Source organism: Microchirus variegatus (genome assembly GCF_963457635.1).
Source record: "Microchirus variegatus genome assembly, chromosome: 18".
Lineage (NCBI taxonomy): Eukaryota > Metazoa > Chordata > Actinopteri > Pleuronectiformes > Soleidae > Microchirus > Microchirus variegatus.
The window spans coordinates 17,705,007-17,720,259 of NC_139819.1; the positions used below are offsets into that span (position 1 = coordinate 17,705,007).

Sequence of the window (15,253 nt, forward strand, 5' to 3'; positions counted from 1 at the left end):
TACAAACATAACAATGCAGTTGAATAGATCGTGTTATAGTGGTTAACCCTAGTAAAGAGGAGACTGGTTATGGACTGTGTGCATAAAGCCTGTCATCCTTCAGGATTAATATCACTCTGTCCTCCCACCGCCTGCCACACAGTGTAACACGCAGCTATTGTTTCCCCCGTGTTGTTCTGAACAATTAATGCTCGATGTGCAGTTCTCTGTGAGACGAGCGTAGCCGCACAGTGATTTAGAGCCAGCAGACTGTGCATCTCTACACATGATCTGCTGTAAAATGTGTATTGAAAAGGGCTGGAGGCCTTTTCCATCCACTTCAAAAGGACAGGTGTGAATGCCAAATGAAGTCCTTCATTTCCGTCAAGTGATCACTAACCCATCCTGCTCCAGCCACGATTACTGTGGCGTGTCATTAGTCTGGGAGCCGCTGAGGTGACCCTTTGATTTATTACCACCCATCGTTTGGACCTGCACATGTGTCTTCTCGAGCAAGACAGGTTTTAATTAGGGTTCAGCCAATATGAGATGGTGAAGGCCAATGTTTTTACTTTCCATGTACAGACAGTTTTGATGGTGTTCAATGCCTTGAAATATCACACTTTAATGCCAAATATGAACAAATATTTTTTAAGTCCACAAATTCTGTCTTGACAGGGAAGCAATGAAGCATTTATTGCAGGGATAGAGGGCATACGGAGATTGTAAAACTGTAAATAATTAACTATAAACAACAGTGTGTTTGGTCTTTGGATGAAGAATTCTAATCTCTGTATTATCACAAACACTGTTACTCAGATATGAGTTCATCCTGTACAAATTTGTAGACACACATGGTAGATGGACAGGATATTATTAATCCATCCATTTTCAACTGCTTATCTGAGATCGAGTCGCGGGAGGATAATATTCAATATCCTAAATTACTCATCATTTCATTTCCTCATTTACCCTAAGCTTGTATGATATGTGCAATGGCAAAGTCAATGTACCAGGTCACCTCACGTTAACCTGTGTGAAGCTGAAGGAAAATGAAGAGGAGTTATCAATCAGGAAGTTAGAAGAGGAAGAAAAAAAGAGGATGAAGAAAAAAGAAAGAAAGACACACAGTTGTAAGTGGCGCTACTGGCGCAGATAATGATATAATCATAACATTAACAGTCACTGTCTAACGAACGGGGACCCAGACAGCAGCTAACATTAGTGTCAGAATGCTAGCTGACGCTAACGTTAACGCTAACTAGTATAAGCAGTGCGTCAAAGTGCTGATGAGGAATTTCCTGCTGTGGGTTTAGTAAGAAAACTATTTGACTTCTATACTTTATATTTAGTTTATAATGTGAGTTATTTACAGTGTTATAGTTATATATTTTTCTTTTTTAAAGTTACAGCATTTAATTTTTTCTATTTATTTATATTGTCTTATAATGTGTTTTTTTTTACGATGTAATGTTTCTTTTTTACTAAGTTTGTATAGGTTTTTACAAGTTATTTACAGTATTTTATTGTTCTTTACATTTATATTTTCACATACTTTATTTATCTCTCCGTTCCTACAACAATATAAAGAGAAAATTTGAATTTTTTTGGCATATTTACGAATGGCAATTAATCGTGATTAATCGTGATTAATCCACAGCTACCCTGTTAAAACTTTTAATCTTTTGACAACCCTAGTCTAAACATTATTAAAAATGCCAGGTAGTGGGCTGAGACCTGAGTGAGGGAGGGGGCGTGGTCTGGTGGTAAAATCTGACACCGAGTTGCAAAGGAGGAGGAGTATAAGACAACAAGCCCTGATTAGGCAACAGAGTAATGAAAGAGTGCACCAATAGTTTAGATACACGTTTGTCAAGTCAAAGTACATGAGAAAATAGCAAATGTCTTCAGTTGTTTTTTCTTCCGAATTTGTACAGAAATAGACACTGGAAATTGAAGCTAATCAGCAAGTGTCTGAAATCTGTTTTCTGTTTTACAGACATCAGGGAGCAATTTATAATATCACTTGATTTATAACATCAGTAAACATTTTCCACAGGAGTTAATGGTCTCAATCACTCATTTAAGGTCATAGTCATATCAATGATAGATTATGCTTTAAGACGTGGCTCATGACACTCTCAGCAAAAATCCACCCCTCTATCTGGTTTCCACAAAACAAGATAACAACATGTAAAATTCAAAGATTCAAAACAGCAGCTCACAAGCAATTGGCACTGTGGCTTGCTACTTGTGTTCTTGTTAGTGTTGTGTCGGTCATGAATGATTCGTTCGAAAGAACAAATCTTTTGAGTGAACGAACTGACTGGGATCACTTCATGAACTGATTCGTTCCTTTCTTAGTTCAGTTGAGCTCAGCAGCGAGCGTGGCGGTCGGGAGTGAAACTGCCGCGTTCTGTGAATCACTCGTCACTCCCTCGTGAATCTTCAGCAAATGATGCCAGCCAACATGCGCCTAGCAGGGAGGGAGGGACTAGTAAGAAGAACTAATCACGCGCTGCTGTGATTGGTTCGCGCTGTCAGTCACTGACTCAGTCATGATTCGCGAACGAACTGACAGACAGAACTGGATAATTGTGGCTGAGGACATGAATCTCGTTCGCGCTGTCACTCACTCACTCACTGACCCGCGCACATACTGACACACACTGAACTGTGGCTGTGGACATGAATCTCGTTTGCGTACTGCACTCAGGGAGGACGTGAGTCACGTAGCAGGGCACTGGGCTCCTGCTAAGCACTGAACGATTCGGTGAACGAATCATTTTTAATGAACGGATTGTAGTGATTCAGTACACTCAAATAAACTGCCGATCCCATCACTAGTTCTTGTTGCTTGAGGCAGTTTTTTGGGAGGGGGTTTCCATTCACCTGTTCTGACTGTGATGCATCCTAATATTGTCCATCCTCACATCAAAAGAGTAAAAGGTTTCTTATTTCATCTGTTCAGTGTGTCTCATTGAAGCCGATCACATTTTTCCCCCAGTGCACATGAAGCAGACCAATCCGTTTGTACACGACATGCTGATGCAACTTCTGATGACAGTTTTGATTGTCGCTGCGCTTATTCTAGCCAATTAAAAAACACCAAAAAAGGAAGCACAACTGAAAACCACTTTGAGAAATAAATTGCCTGAAATGGAATTCAGCAGGTGTTTATGCAGACAAAAGGGAGAACATGATAAGATGACACCGTTCTGCCTTTTCAAGCTCTGCAGCACAAACTGGAATACTAATCTCAACCAATTCCTACATCATTTTGATTTTTTTCAATCATGATGGGGAGTTAGGTACCCATGAGGACTATGTTTTACATGTAAATTACATGAAAATCACATTACATTACACAACCATAAATAAGATTCTGTATTTCCATTCTCTCTCTTTACACAACGTTCGCCAATAATTTATTTCTGTATCAGATCTTTGAGGTTGGATTATTGTGTTGACAGGAAATGAAAATAGACATATACAAGCAGATTTTCTTTTTTTTGGCTAATATCAGTATGCAGATTCATTTCAGTCAACCTGTTCCATCTCTTTTGGTCTCCACACTTTTACTTTTACTTTTACTTAGAACCCGGCATTTGTGATTTTGAGTTAAATGACTCAACAACTGCATGCATTTATTTGTCTGCTTATTTATATATGGATTATATGGAGTAAAATGCCACCCACAAGGGACCATAATGTGAATGAGAAGGGAGGGTGGAGCTGGAGATGGAGCAAGGGGGGGGGGTCTTACTGAGAGCTTTTTGACCCTAGTCACAATGAAGTCCCCAAAGTCCCCCAAGCATACCCTGTTTTAGAATCTGTTACCATTATGTATAAAAAAAATCATGCTGTATTGAAGAAGACCTGAGACGGGAGAAACTACAACCACATTTGGCTTTGTGTTCTGGATTCATCAGCCTCAGCAGTATTTTGTGTTTAGAGCTGATCACATGTGTAATGGTAAATTCAATTTCTCTGTCTCAGAGCTACAACTGCCCATCACCCTATACCTGCACAAAACAGAATACCAGGTCCTTTTGTGTATTGTGTATTGTATATTGTGTAATTAGGATGTCTAGCCTGAACTGACACCATCCTACAACATCCACAGGGAGTCGGCTCCCTGATACCTGCAGTAGACAAAGAGATGTGAAAACATGGCCGGGAAAGCCAGACTCCTTTGTCTATTGGAGGAATGCAAAAGGGGAGTTGCTCAGGTATAAAGGCCACACTATATATCTCTGACTGCGCAATGCATTATCCGACTGCGTAACCACGGAGACCACTAGAGCCTTCATACTTCTGCGTCGTGGACAGATAGGCGCTGAAATTTTCCGCCCAATCAGTAGGGGTCGCTGTGCAAGGTTGTTGTGCTTTTGGCTACAGTGAGCAATGGCGTCCGAGAGAGAAAGAGAGAGAAAGACTGTTGTTGTTGACACAGTGGCCGTTTCTCACATTTCTGTGTCACGGAACACAGTTTTAAAATAATTTGAGAGTCTAAACATGTGGTTTGTGTATTAACATATGACGTATTTATAGTTTGGCAGCGACGTTGTCGGCGGTGGTCAGCTCCGCCTCTGTGGACGCTCGGTGCGCACTGTAAGCCGGCACAGAGCAGCTTCACTCGGCCTGTCCTGAGGACCAATCGCAGCTTTTGCCGTCTCCGTTGTCCCTTGACAGAGTGACACTTAAAAATTATTTTGTGCAGTCGGAGTCGACGCAGAAGACTCTGCGTAACCTACACAGAGCACCTTACGCAGGAGTATAAATTGGGCTTAAATGTGGAGGGCTCACAATGCTCTGGGTCTTTCTCCAGCTAGGATCACTCCTGTGAAGATTGACCTTTTCTTTGCAAAGAAAATAAAAATCTTGTCGGCGGAACACGTCACCTCACAAATAGAATTTTGTACTTTTTCAAAGCACTACTCATCCATCCCCCAGTGTGTCGAACCACCAGCACAAGAGTAGTTTCATGATCTTATTCAAGGAAGAATTTGGTTATTATCTTAAGCAGTTCAAGTGAGAATAGCTAAAAACAAAAGGAAAAAGTGTGGGTGTTTAAATGTGATTGGAGCCATTCCAATTTTCCTATGACAGGACTAAGTGTCAAGATGGAAGGTCTAGTGTGGTGCAAAAACAAAAACATTACTACTAACTATCCTGTCAAATTTCGATATTATACAATGCTAATATTTTGTGAAAAATCACCTCACCTTGACAGAGATCTTGCCTTCATCCTTGGGTAAATGTGCTGCTAGGAACCAGTCTCCAGGGAGCGGGCTGGTCACATTGAATGCTCCTGTCGTACGGTTTGGTAGAGTCCAGGTCAGAGTCACAGCAAAGGATCCTGGGACGACCGTGTCCCGAGGGAAGTGGGTGTACAGGGGGTTGATTACAGGTGGAGCCCCCGACCTGAAGTAACTATATATCATAAAATTCAAAAAATTAATTCATTGTAAAATGTGAATTTGAAGGTTATAGCCATTGGAAATAAAAATAGACGGAATTAAAAAATTAAATGCTAAAAGCAGCAAATGCTTTAACAACACTTCCTCTTTATGTCAAGGCTGCCAAGTAATAGCTGACACTGCTCAGGGCTAACCAGCAGCTATATCTATTTTCCCCCTGAGATAAAGTATATAATGTACCTCCTATTATTATCCACACCCTACAATGGAAGCAGATTCAAACATCAGCAAGTGAAAGACACAACAAAATCCTTTTGGTTTAACCCATGTATCTTCCAGACAAAAGTCAGAAAATGCTTCCTTCTTACACAGTCACATTGCGGTTTGGGCAACTGTCTCCAAATGTGCCCCCTTGCTCCTTGAAGGTGATGAGGTTCCATACAGCCATCATGGTGTCATCAGGCACATTGAAGTGGAACAGTTCTACACTGGCAAACGAGTTGAAAGCATTGAGTTTACGAGGCGTGCGAGTGAAGTATTCAGTCACAAAAAGGCAATCTGTGGAAAGAAGAAGAAGAGATATTTGTGGGGGTGAACACGGGAACAGCCAGGAGGCCCAAGCTGGGTGGTGCCTCTGAAAACACTGATTATGTTGGTCCAGAGCAATGAGAACCCATATCATACCCTATTTCTCACCTAGTTCCCTGGTGTCCTAATGAACATGTCTGTGACATGCTTTGGTCAAAATACCATAAGGATAAAGCACCACAGCAGTTCAATCACCCTGTCAAAACAGCCCTGTTCAGAAGGCTCTGCTTAGTAGTATCTCTTTAGGTCCACCTAAAAGTAAAACAAAACTGACAGGAAATGACATCAGCCACAGAGGCTACTGGGAGCTAACACCAGTTAGCATTTGGAAAAGTGATAATTTGCATTCACATTGCTGCCATATATAACATGTATCCACTGGACAGATAAATCCTCTGAGGCTGGAAGTTTGTGTAGAACTCTGTGCTTCACTGTGGAGCCAAGAACAGAACTTTTCAAGGACTTTGCAGACTTCCAGTTTGCGGATACTGCTGCCCTCGCCAGCACTCTCGTTTGTTGTATGGATAAAGCGGAGCTCCGCAAGTCAGCAATTACAGGAATTTAGTGCATTGTGACGTCCCAAGAGTGCAGAAGTCAACATCGCGTGTTTTATCTCCTGTACTTAGACTGAGGAGGACCACAAAAACATGAGTGAGTCATCTTTTTCACAACTATCTCTGGGGTTTACAGAGAATGGTATGAAAATATCCAGTAAGCAGCAGTAATCTGGATAAAAATGCATTGATACACGAGGCAAGCGGAAAATCAAACCAGACTGGTTTGAGATGACAGAAATCCACTCGTCACAACCAAACCATCCAGAAGACCATCTCTGAATGAATGCACATACAGTAGGTGAGCTGTACGCATGAAGGAAACTTAACCGTTCACATGAAATAACCTCATTCAAGAATGAAAGGATTAATACATTAAGTCTGCAGTCATGCTTGGCAGAATCAGGTTGTTGCCACTGCACCACTTTGAGCTAAATGCTGACATCAACACTCTGACGTGGTGCTATTTAATCTTGCTCTAGCAGTGTTAATATGCTAATATGCTAATAGTCTAAAAGTGTTGCACTGCACAGTGCCACTGAGGTATATGGATTCGGTTTGCAAGAATCTAGTAAAGGTAAAATCAAGTTTAAACCTGATGATGGTGCTGCATGAAAAGCAAAGGGATCATGAACGCGATGAGGTATTTCAACAGTCGAGTCCACGACTGTCTGCAGGAGATTGTTTTGCCAGTAAATCTACAGGTAGATGTTGGGATATTCCTCAAGATAAACAGAAAGAAAATTTCCTCAGGGTGATGTTATAGAAAATAAGTCACGGTATCACCGATGTCTTTATAATGAATCCTCTGGAGACCATGATATCTGGCAGCCCGTCCAACCGCTAAACCAATCAACAGACAAATTGCCATCCACAGAAATACATTTCTATCAAAGAGATAAGATGAATGCATTTGCTTGTAAATAGACACAGTTTGTGACTGTGAAGCACTATCATTCTTGCAGACCCTCAGTAATACCCAGCTTCTCCTTGAAACCAGGGAACTGCAGAAAATGGCATCATTTAAACATATTATCACAAACTCTAACTCCTTTTAAATCAGCTGTGGAGATGCGTGCGTATGCAGCTTCACTCTCATAATCTTAAATCCTTGGATTACATCCACTGACGGCGCTGCATATAAAAGCAGTGACGTGTAATCTTCCATATTACCTACACAAGCTGTGCTGGCAGCCAGCACACACAGCGGGATGTGTCAGTTAATTGCAAAACAAGAACACACTGCATCTCATCGATATATGTGTTATAAATACAAACATGAGTAGATAACAAAGAACCTGCTGCATTTCACAGGAACGGGTGAAGAAATGTTGATATTTTATATCATTTATAACACACTCCTTCTGAGTCAAAGTGGTTTCACTGGTATTTTAGGTACAATTCATCTCCTCCAAAAGCCGTAGTTGCACAAAACCATTTAGGAGAAAGCAATGAAGAACCTGTGCCACTAAAACAGTGTGAGCCTAATTGATCTGAGTTGTGGGTAAAACCTTGTCTTCCAGAAAAAAAAAGGTTGCTATTTTACTTTTCCACAAACTATTGGAAACACGAGGGTTAGATTTTGTACATGTCAAATGTTTTTGGAATGATATACTTGTCATGGATTTGAGGGAATATTCTCACACAGAAGTGGAGGAGCCAGTAAAATAAAACATTATGTGAGAGTAAGACGTCTGCGGCGCAGCACACCACGGTAATTCAAGGTCAGGGACAAACATTAGTGTTTTTCTTTACCCTGTGACAGATGGTGTTTTTAGAAATTTTACAGGTTATCAGGACATTGTAATCTTTCCCTGGATGTTACCTGGTGCATTTTGTGTCTCAGCCAAACCACATTCATAACCAGCAAACCACCAGTTTGTTTGATGTACATGTTTGTAGAAATGTAAAATGTATTCACAAATGTGAGCTCACACATTTCTTTCTGTGGTTTGCAGTAAAGTGTGATAGAGTAACATAGTGATAGAGTAAGCTCACTTTAATAATGCTGTAGTTTTCATGACATAATAATGCTTTTCATATTGACTAGTGCAGTGCCCGTAGAAGGTATGTATTCCTACGCTAATGCTAATCAAACAATTTAATTTGCGTTGTGCCTAAAGAGGTTGCACAGTGTTTGTATTATGTTAGCCAGTGAGACCGTCATCAACAGCTAGCTACGCTAATGCTAATTGAAAATTAAAATATTTGCATTGTGCCTAATGAGGTTGCACAGTGTTTGTATTATGTTAGCCCTATGCTAATGCTAATTGTAACCTCGCTAGCTTACCTTTGAACAGTTTCGCAAAATTAGCCACAAAATAGTAGCATGCTAATGCTAAATAAATATGTGCTTGTGTATTGGTGAATGCACACTGACTTTGTCTTTTCAGTATAACACCATGTTCTGCGGTGAACCGTGTGAAAATGTCTCACCCACCGTGAGGACAGCCTCTTCACTCCCACTCCCGCTTCAACACAGCTGCTGCTGATGAGTCGCTGCCTGCCTGGTGAAGCGTGATAAATCAGCTAAAGTGCAGTGTGATAAATCAGCGAAAGTTAAAATTACTCCAAAAAAACGTGAAAATCAAGGATGCACGCCCCCAGTGGCCATGCTCAACCCATATCCAAAATCTGACTAACGGTCAGTGAGCTATGGCCGTCACACACACACACACACACACACACACACACACACACACACACACACACACACACACACACACACACAACTTGCTTTATAGATAGATGAAGAACACCAAGTGACCCTTTACAAGGGGAGGCAGTGCTGAGGCGTGGGTGCAGTAAGGAAAAGGTTTTCTTAAACGAGCATTGTGTTCTAACGTGTGAGGGGGAAAGGGCTCCGCTCTGCTCCTGCTTCCCAAACACTAACAGTACTCAACACTCGCAGTGGCTCTCACGTATGGAGGCAATCCTGAATACTAAAGGAGGAAGGAACAGAGGAGAATGAGGCCGTCGTACTGTCAAGGAGCTGACGCCTAAAACCATTCAAACCTCCATCTGGTCAGCTATAACACAAGCCTTCTTTATTTTTTTTTTAAGTTTTCTTTTGGCATTTTATTGCTTAAGATTGATGCTGGGAACAAACTTGACAGAGTTCAATGATGGAGTGAACTGGAGTCTGCAGAAACGTGTGCCACTACGTCGATGAGAAAAATTACAGCTTGAGATCTCAAAGAAAAGTTAATAGTATTGATTAGCACAAAAAAACAAACTTGGATAAAAGACTGGACATGATTACACTGATAATAAGTCTTAAAATGAACATTAACTGTGGAAGAACTTGAGCCCTGGTTACCCCAGAAGGAGCTCTGCGATGGTTATTTTTTAAATTTACTTGTCAGACTTTATGAAAAGATTATCAAAAGATAGATAAAACATATTCATTTCAAATCCCACATGTCAATTTATTAATAAATAGCTCTGAATGATAAACTCGCACATCGACTTTCATACATCCAACATGCCAATTTTGGATGTATGAAGCCAATGAACAATCCAGCAGCCTCATGCAATAACTCCATCTAAAAATGCTTTGTGTTTATTTTGTGGCTAAATAAAGACATTTCACCTGAGGATTACGGCGTCAGAATGCTTACAGGTTTTCTTACAGCACCGTTGTGAAGTCTAATCTCTTCAATGAGTGCCTCTTTACTGTTTTACCCAGCGGTTAGAGACTTAATATAGACATAATCCTGCTTTATGTCATCTCAACAGCAGATTTATCCTTGAATGTTTAGCTGTAAACTACATTAAACCCTTGCTCTATTGCCTTTCCAATTATCTTTGAGGATTTTAAATGAACCATCGTGTAACAGTAACAGGGCAAACAAAGAGAATTCAGCATCAATTCAAGCTTAAGACCAAAATAACAGCCAGTCCAATGAACATCTTCGGTGAGGAAAATGAATTTTTCTGCACATCCAAGATTATTATTTACCTACTTCCAAGAGGGGAGGGTGAACTTGTGAACTGGAGCAAAACAGCAACAAGTCAATAAGGGGACTGCAACATCCTCACACAGACCTGATCACAGTCAGTGTAGTGTGTAGTGTGTGGTGTATTGTATGTGTGTGTGTGTGTGTGTGTGTGGGGGGGGGGGGGTGCACAAGAGAAAAAAACAGTCATCATATTTGATGTTCTGAAATAAAAAAAAGAATAATAGACTCTTGTTCGATATTGCAAATGAAAAAGATCTTACTTTCCTATTCAGCATGTTTGATTTCAATTCAATACAGAATTAACCCATTAAATGTGGGAGATGTCATGGTTTGACTTTAAAATATATATATTTAAGTATTTACACTAAACACCTTTAAGCACTTCTCTAACAAAGCAAAGGCAATGACAAACAATGGAATACAAACAGCCTAAAGGATGGACAGCTGTGTCCAGTCTGCTGTGTTGCCTTGCGGCCACATTCAACCTGGAGGATCTCAGCTTATATGGAGCCTATGGAGCATATCTGTCAATGTGTTCATTAAGCACAACCTTCCTCCAGCGCCACGGAAGCGACAGTGCGTGTCCGTGAAAAGCGTCTCGCTTGTGGATAAATGCGGGAGTGGTGGATGTTGGTGGATGGATGGATTCAAAGAAGGGACGCGGGGATGCGACTGCTGCTGCCGCCGCTGCTGCTGCTCCGAGAGCATTTCAGCACCACGACAAAAGGAACAGCTCCCGCGGAACAAAGTGAATGGAGATACACTCACCTCCGAGCGCGCAGAGGAAACACAGCGCGGCACCAACACTCAAGAGAAGCCGCGGAGGGCTACATCCTGAGCCGCGACGCTCCCGCTGCCACATCGTTAAAAGTGAAATGTTGAGTAAGAAGGGCTCCAGCCCGGGTGCAGATCTCAGCCACTGGGCTGCTCTACATTTTTTCAATTTTTTTCCCTTTTTTTCTTCTCTCTTTACGACCAGCTGTTTGTGCATGACGTAATTGAGACGGCGTCGGGACGGCGCCTCCTCTCTGGCTTTGATTTGACAGTCTCAATATGGCGACTTTTCTCATTGGACCCTCGGCCCTGTCAGTCCGGAGGAAGGTGCGGACGTCGAATGCACCACGGAGCTCGTCGCCTCGCTTGCCCGGACCACCACACACACACACATGCACGCGCATACGCGCACACACGGGGCCAATTTAGGACTACAGAGACCGCAGCTGCCCCCTGAGGCTGCAGCTTTTTCTATGGACCTCAAGTTAAGTAATAAATAAATCATTATCGCATGTTGTAGCGTTTACATGAAATAAAATGGTGTGTGATTTATAAGAAGATTAGTTAATAAGAACACGAATAACGCACAAAATTAAAATGAAAAGTGGGTGGTTAGGGGAGGTTAGGAGAGTAAATGGTTTGTATTTATATTGTGCATTTTCTATTCTTGATGACCACTCAAAGCTGTTTTACACAACACGCAGCTAGATTTTGGAACCGCGTGGCAAACGGAATTTCCACCCCACCAGTAGGTGGAGTATTAAGCCCCGCTCACCAAGCAGAAAAAAACATTTAGACAACAATAGAAGTAGTCGCCAAGGAGTCATCTGATTCTCGACCTGACAACCCTCGAACCTGGTGTCCTAGGGCGCTGTAGCATCATAGGAATGCGTTCTATTCCTGGGCCGTACAGGCTTGTACCGCCACCTGATGGTGAAGTCAGATACTACAGGACCCTGACGCATGAGTATCCCAGGGTCTATACGATATGCGACGCGCACTTCGTCGCACGGAAATATACCAGGTCATTGAGCCAGCTTGACTTCTGCATCTCCTCTAGTCTGTTGGTAAAATCTGACCTATGGGCAGTTCAGAGAGAGAAGATGCTTCCATTGGTTCTAAAAGAACAATATACACAATAAAACACATGTGAATATGGAAGATTTTCGGAGATGGAGATATTGTCTCATCTATCCATAGTCGTCTGGTGGGAGGGGCTCCAGACAGAGCCTCCATCACTAATCACTTAACGATCAAATCTACATACATAAACACAGTTTCTTTGTTCATCACTGATTCACTGAAATGACCCCAAAAAAAACTGCCTACTACAGCTTTAAGTGTAAAACTGATTGAAATTTTACATTAAATAATTTTAAACTTTTTTTTTACATTTATTACATTTACATACTACTGTATATGAAAATATGTATATATAGCTATTTAGCTTTCTGTATCCTTCCCCTAAACCATGATGTTGAACAATCATTGTTTTCAGGGCATTTGAGAGTTATTTTGAGGCTCCCATGTTGCCACTCTTCAGAGAAGATGCAAAGAGGAGAAACACTTACAATTGACTTACAAAAATCCTTAAATACCCTTTCTCATGATGGGAATCACCTGTGTATGGAGGTCAAGGGTCACTTAGGTTACCAAACCAATTTATAGTTCCAATAAGTAGTGCTAAAGGTATTGAAATCAATAGACTAAATTTATGCACATGCCTAATTTTGGTTAAATAATTCTTGCACACTTGCTGTAAATCATATAAACTTTTTTTCACTTCTCAAATATCACTGTGTGTGTCTCCTATATGATATATTTAACTGAAATTTCTTATCCAAACAACCAATAATTTATAAAGGAAAATCATGAACATTTGCAGGGGTGCCCACATTTTTGCATACCACTGTACACACATACATATATATACATATACACATATATATATATATATATATATATACATACATATACATATACACACACATATGAATATGTATATATATAAAATTATATATACATATACACATACAGTATATATACTGTATATATACATATACACACATATATATACACACACACATATATATATATATACATACATATATATATATACACACACATATATATATACACACACATATATATATATACACACAAATATATATATATATACACACACACATATACAGTATATATATATATATACATATATATATACACACAATACTTCTTTGTCTGAGTGACATAACCCATATCACACATAAAAAAATGAGACATTTACTTAATTGCTGTTTGGTAATCCTCTACATGTCACCTTTTACAAAGAAGAGTTTTAAAAATGTATTCCAAATATGTGGCACATTTATTCAAATTTTTTTTCAAATCCATCCACATAAAAGACTCTGAAGCATCTCTATAGTCTTTCATGGGCAAATGCATGGGAGTGGGAAAATGTCAATCTTTTTTTTTCTTTTTTTTCCAGTGTTTGCATCAGACAATAATCCATTTCCCAGCAGGAAGTGAACATTAAGACTAAATTTTCACTCCTGATTCTTTTTAGGCAGTGGGGTGACTTCAGCATGAGTCATAACTGTCCATGCAGATCAGTCAGCGTGTGGACCAGCTCCTGCATCAGCTGGGTATAATTTAAAGGATTTACAAGGATTAAATTCATCTTCGTAAAACTGGATTGTGAGCAGATCAGACGGTTCAAATACTAACAGTGGATCAATTTCATCATCCCGTCTACAAAACAGGGCAAATTAGTTCAGTTGTAATTGCAGATTCAAATTCTTGTCTGGTTTAAGGCCTGGGGTGGCCATGAACAAGGCACCAGGTTTAGCCAAGTGCTGCACACTACTCCTGTGCCCAGCTTGTGTGTGACGGTTTAAATGCAGAGATCAAATTTACCATCACTAATTGGTGTGTGTGCAAATCAAACTAATTCTATGTGTGCAGAGGGCATCTACCTTCAAGCTGTTGGTTGCAATTACAATGACTATAATTAGCTCTAGCATTAGCCCTAGGCAAACAGTTGCTGGATGCATTTATTGACGGATAAGGCGAGGCAACAGAAATCATCCAGTGACCACAGAGAAGCACGTAATGACACTTTGCGTAGCTTCAAAGTGAGCTGAGCAGCAATGTGTGTGTGGAAACTCCAAAGGTTTCTGAAAAGCTGAGAAGTTGTGAGTCAACTCAAACCTGTAGTTATTACAGTAATTTCACTCATTCACTTTTTTTGGGGGGGGGGGGGGGTCATGTTTATGTGCTGCGACACCTTAAGCTGCATTAGCTCCCATTAGCGCCAGTTAGCGTGCCTACAGTGGAACTGGAGCAGTCTGTTTATTAAAGGAAAAGAGCAGCACTACAAATAACCAACTTACCTGTGTACTGTGTATGTGTGCCTCTGTTTTTAAAGTTTAGCGTTACTTTAGAGCAGTGGCCCCCAAACTACGGCCCGCATCCACATTTGGCCCGGCCCCCTGAACAATACCAGAGACCATTATGATTCTTTTTCTGGCCACGCGAATCCTGGCTAGCCCCTGACCGGAATAATGGCAAAAAGGTTAGGTAAGAGAACATTTGATTCAGAATGCAGGGTATTCAACCTGTGGTGGTCAAACAATTATTTTTTTATTCAATGCGAAGAAAAGGCTGTTTGTCTCATCTGTATTCAAAGAATACAATCTGCGACGACACTATGAATCCCGTCACAAAGACGAGTATGATAGCTTGCAAATTATTTATTTCACAAATAGTGTTATTTATTTCCTGACTTTTTTCTGTGAAGATCCCAGAAAGGGTTATTCATATATGGTTATGTGTGGCTTTTGGAAAGCAATAAATGTTTACGTATAGGCACCCCTGTGATCGTCACACTTTTTTCTGTCACAAACTGACTCCGGCCCCCATCAGAGAATGGAAAAGTTATGTGGCCCTCACAGGAAAAAGTTTGGAGACCCCT

The 15,253-nt window shown here is 40.7% G+C and overlaps 1 protein-coding gene across 1 annotated transcript in view; it reads right to left on the reverse strand.

Moving 5' to 3' along the window:
* Nucleotides 1-11,368, reverse strand: part of tmem8b (transmembrane protein 8B) — a gene marked incomplete at both ends in the record, with an annotated part of 48,297 nt that extends 36,929 nt beyond the window's left edge. The window contains 3 exons of the mRNA XM_083904643.1: nt 5,208-5,415; nt 5,771-5,960; nt 11,275-11,368. Of these exons, the coding sequence (XP_083760769.1) occupies nt 5,208-5,415; nt 5,771-5,960; nt 11,275-11,368 (492 nt within the window). The remainder of the gene's footprint in view (nt 1-5,207; nt 5,416-5,770; nt 5,961-11,274) is intronic.
* Between the last annotated feature and the right edge of the window lie 3,885 nt (nt 11,369-15,253).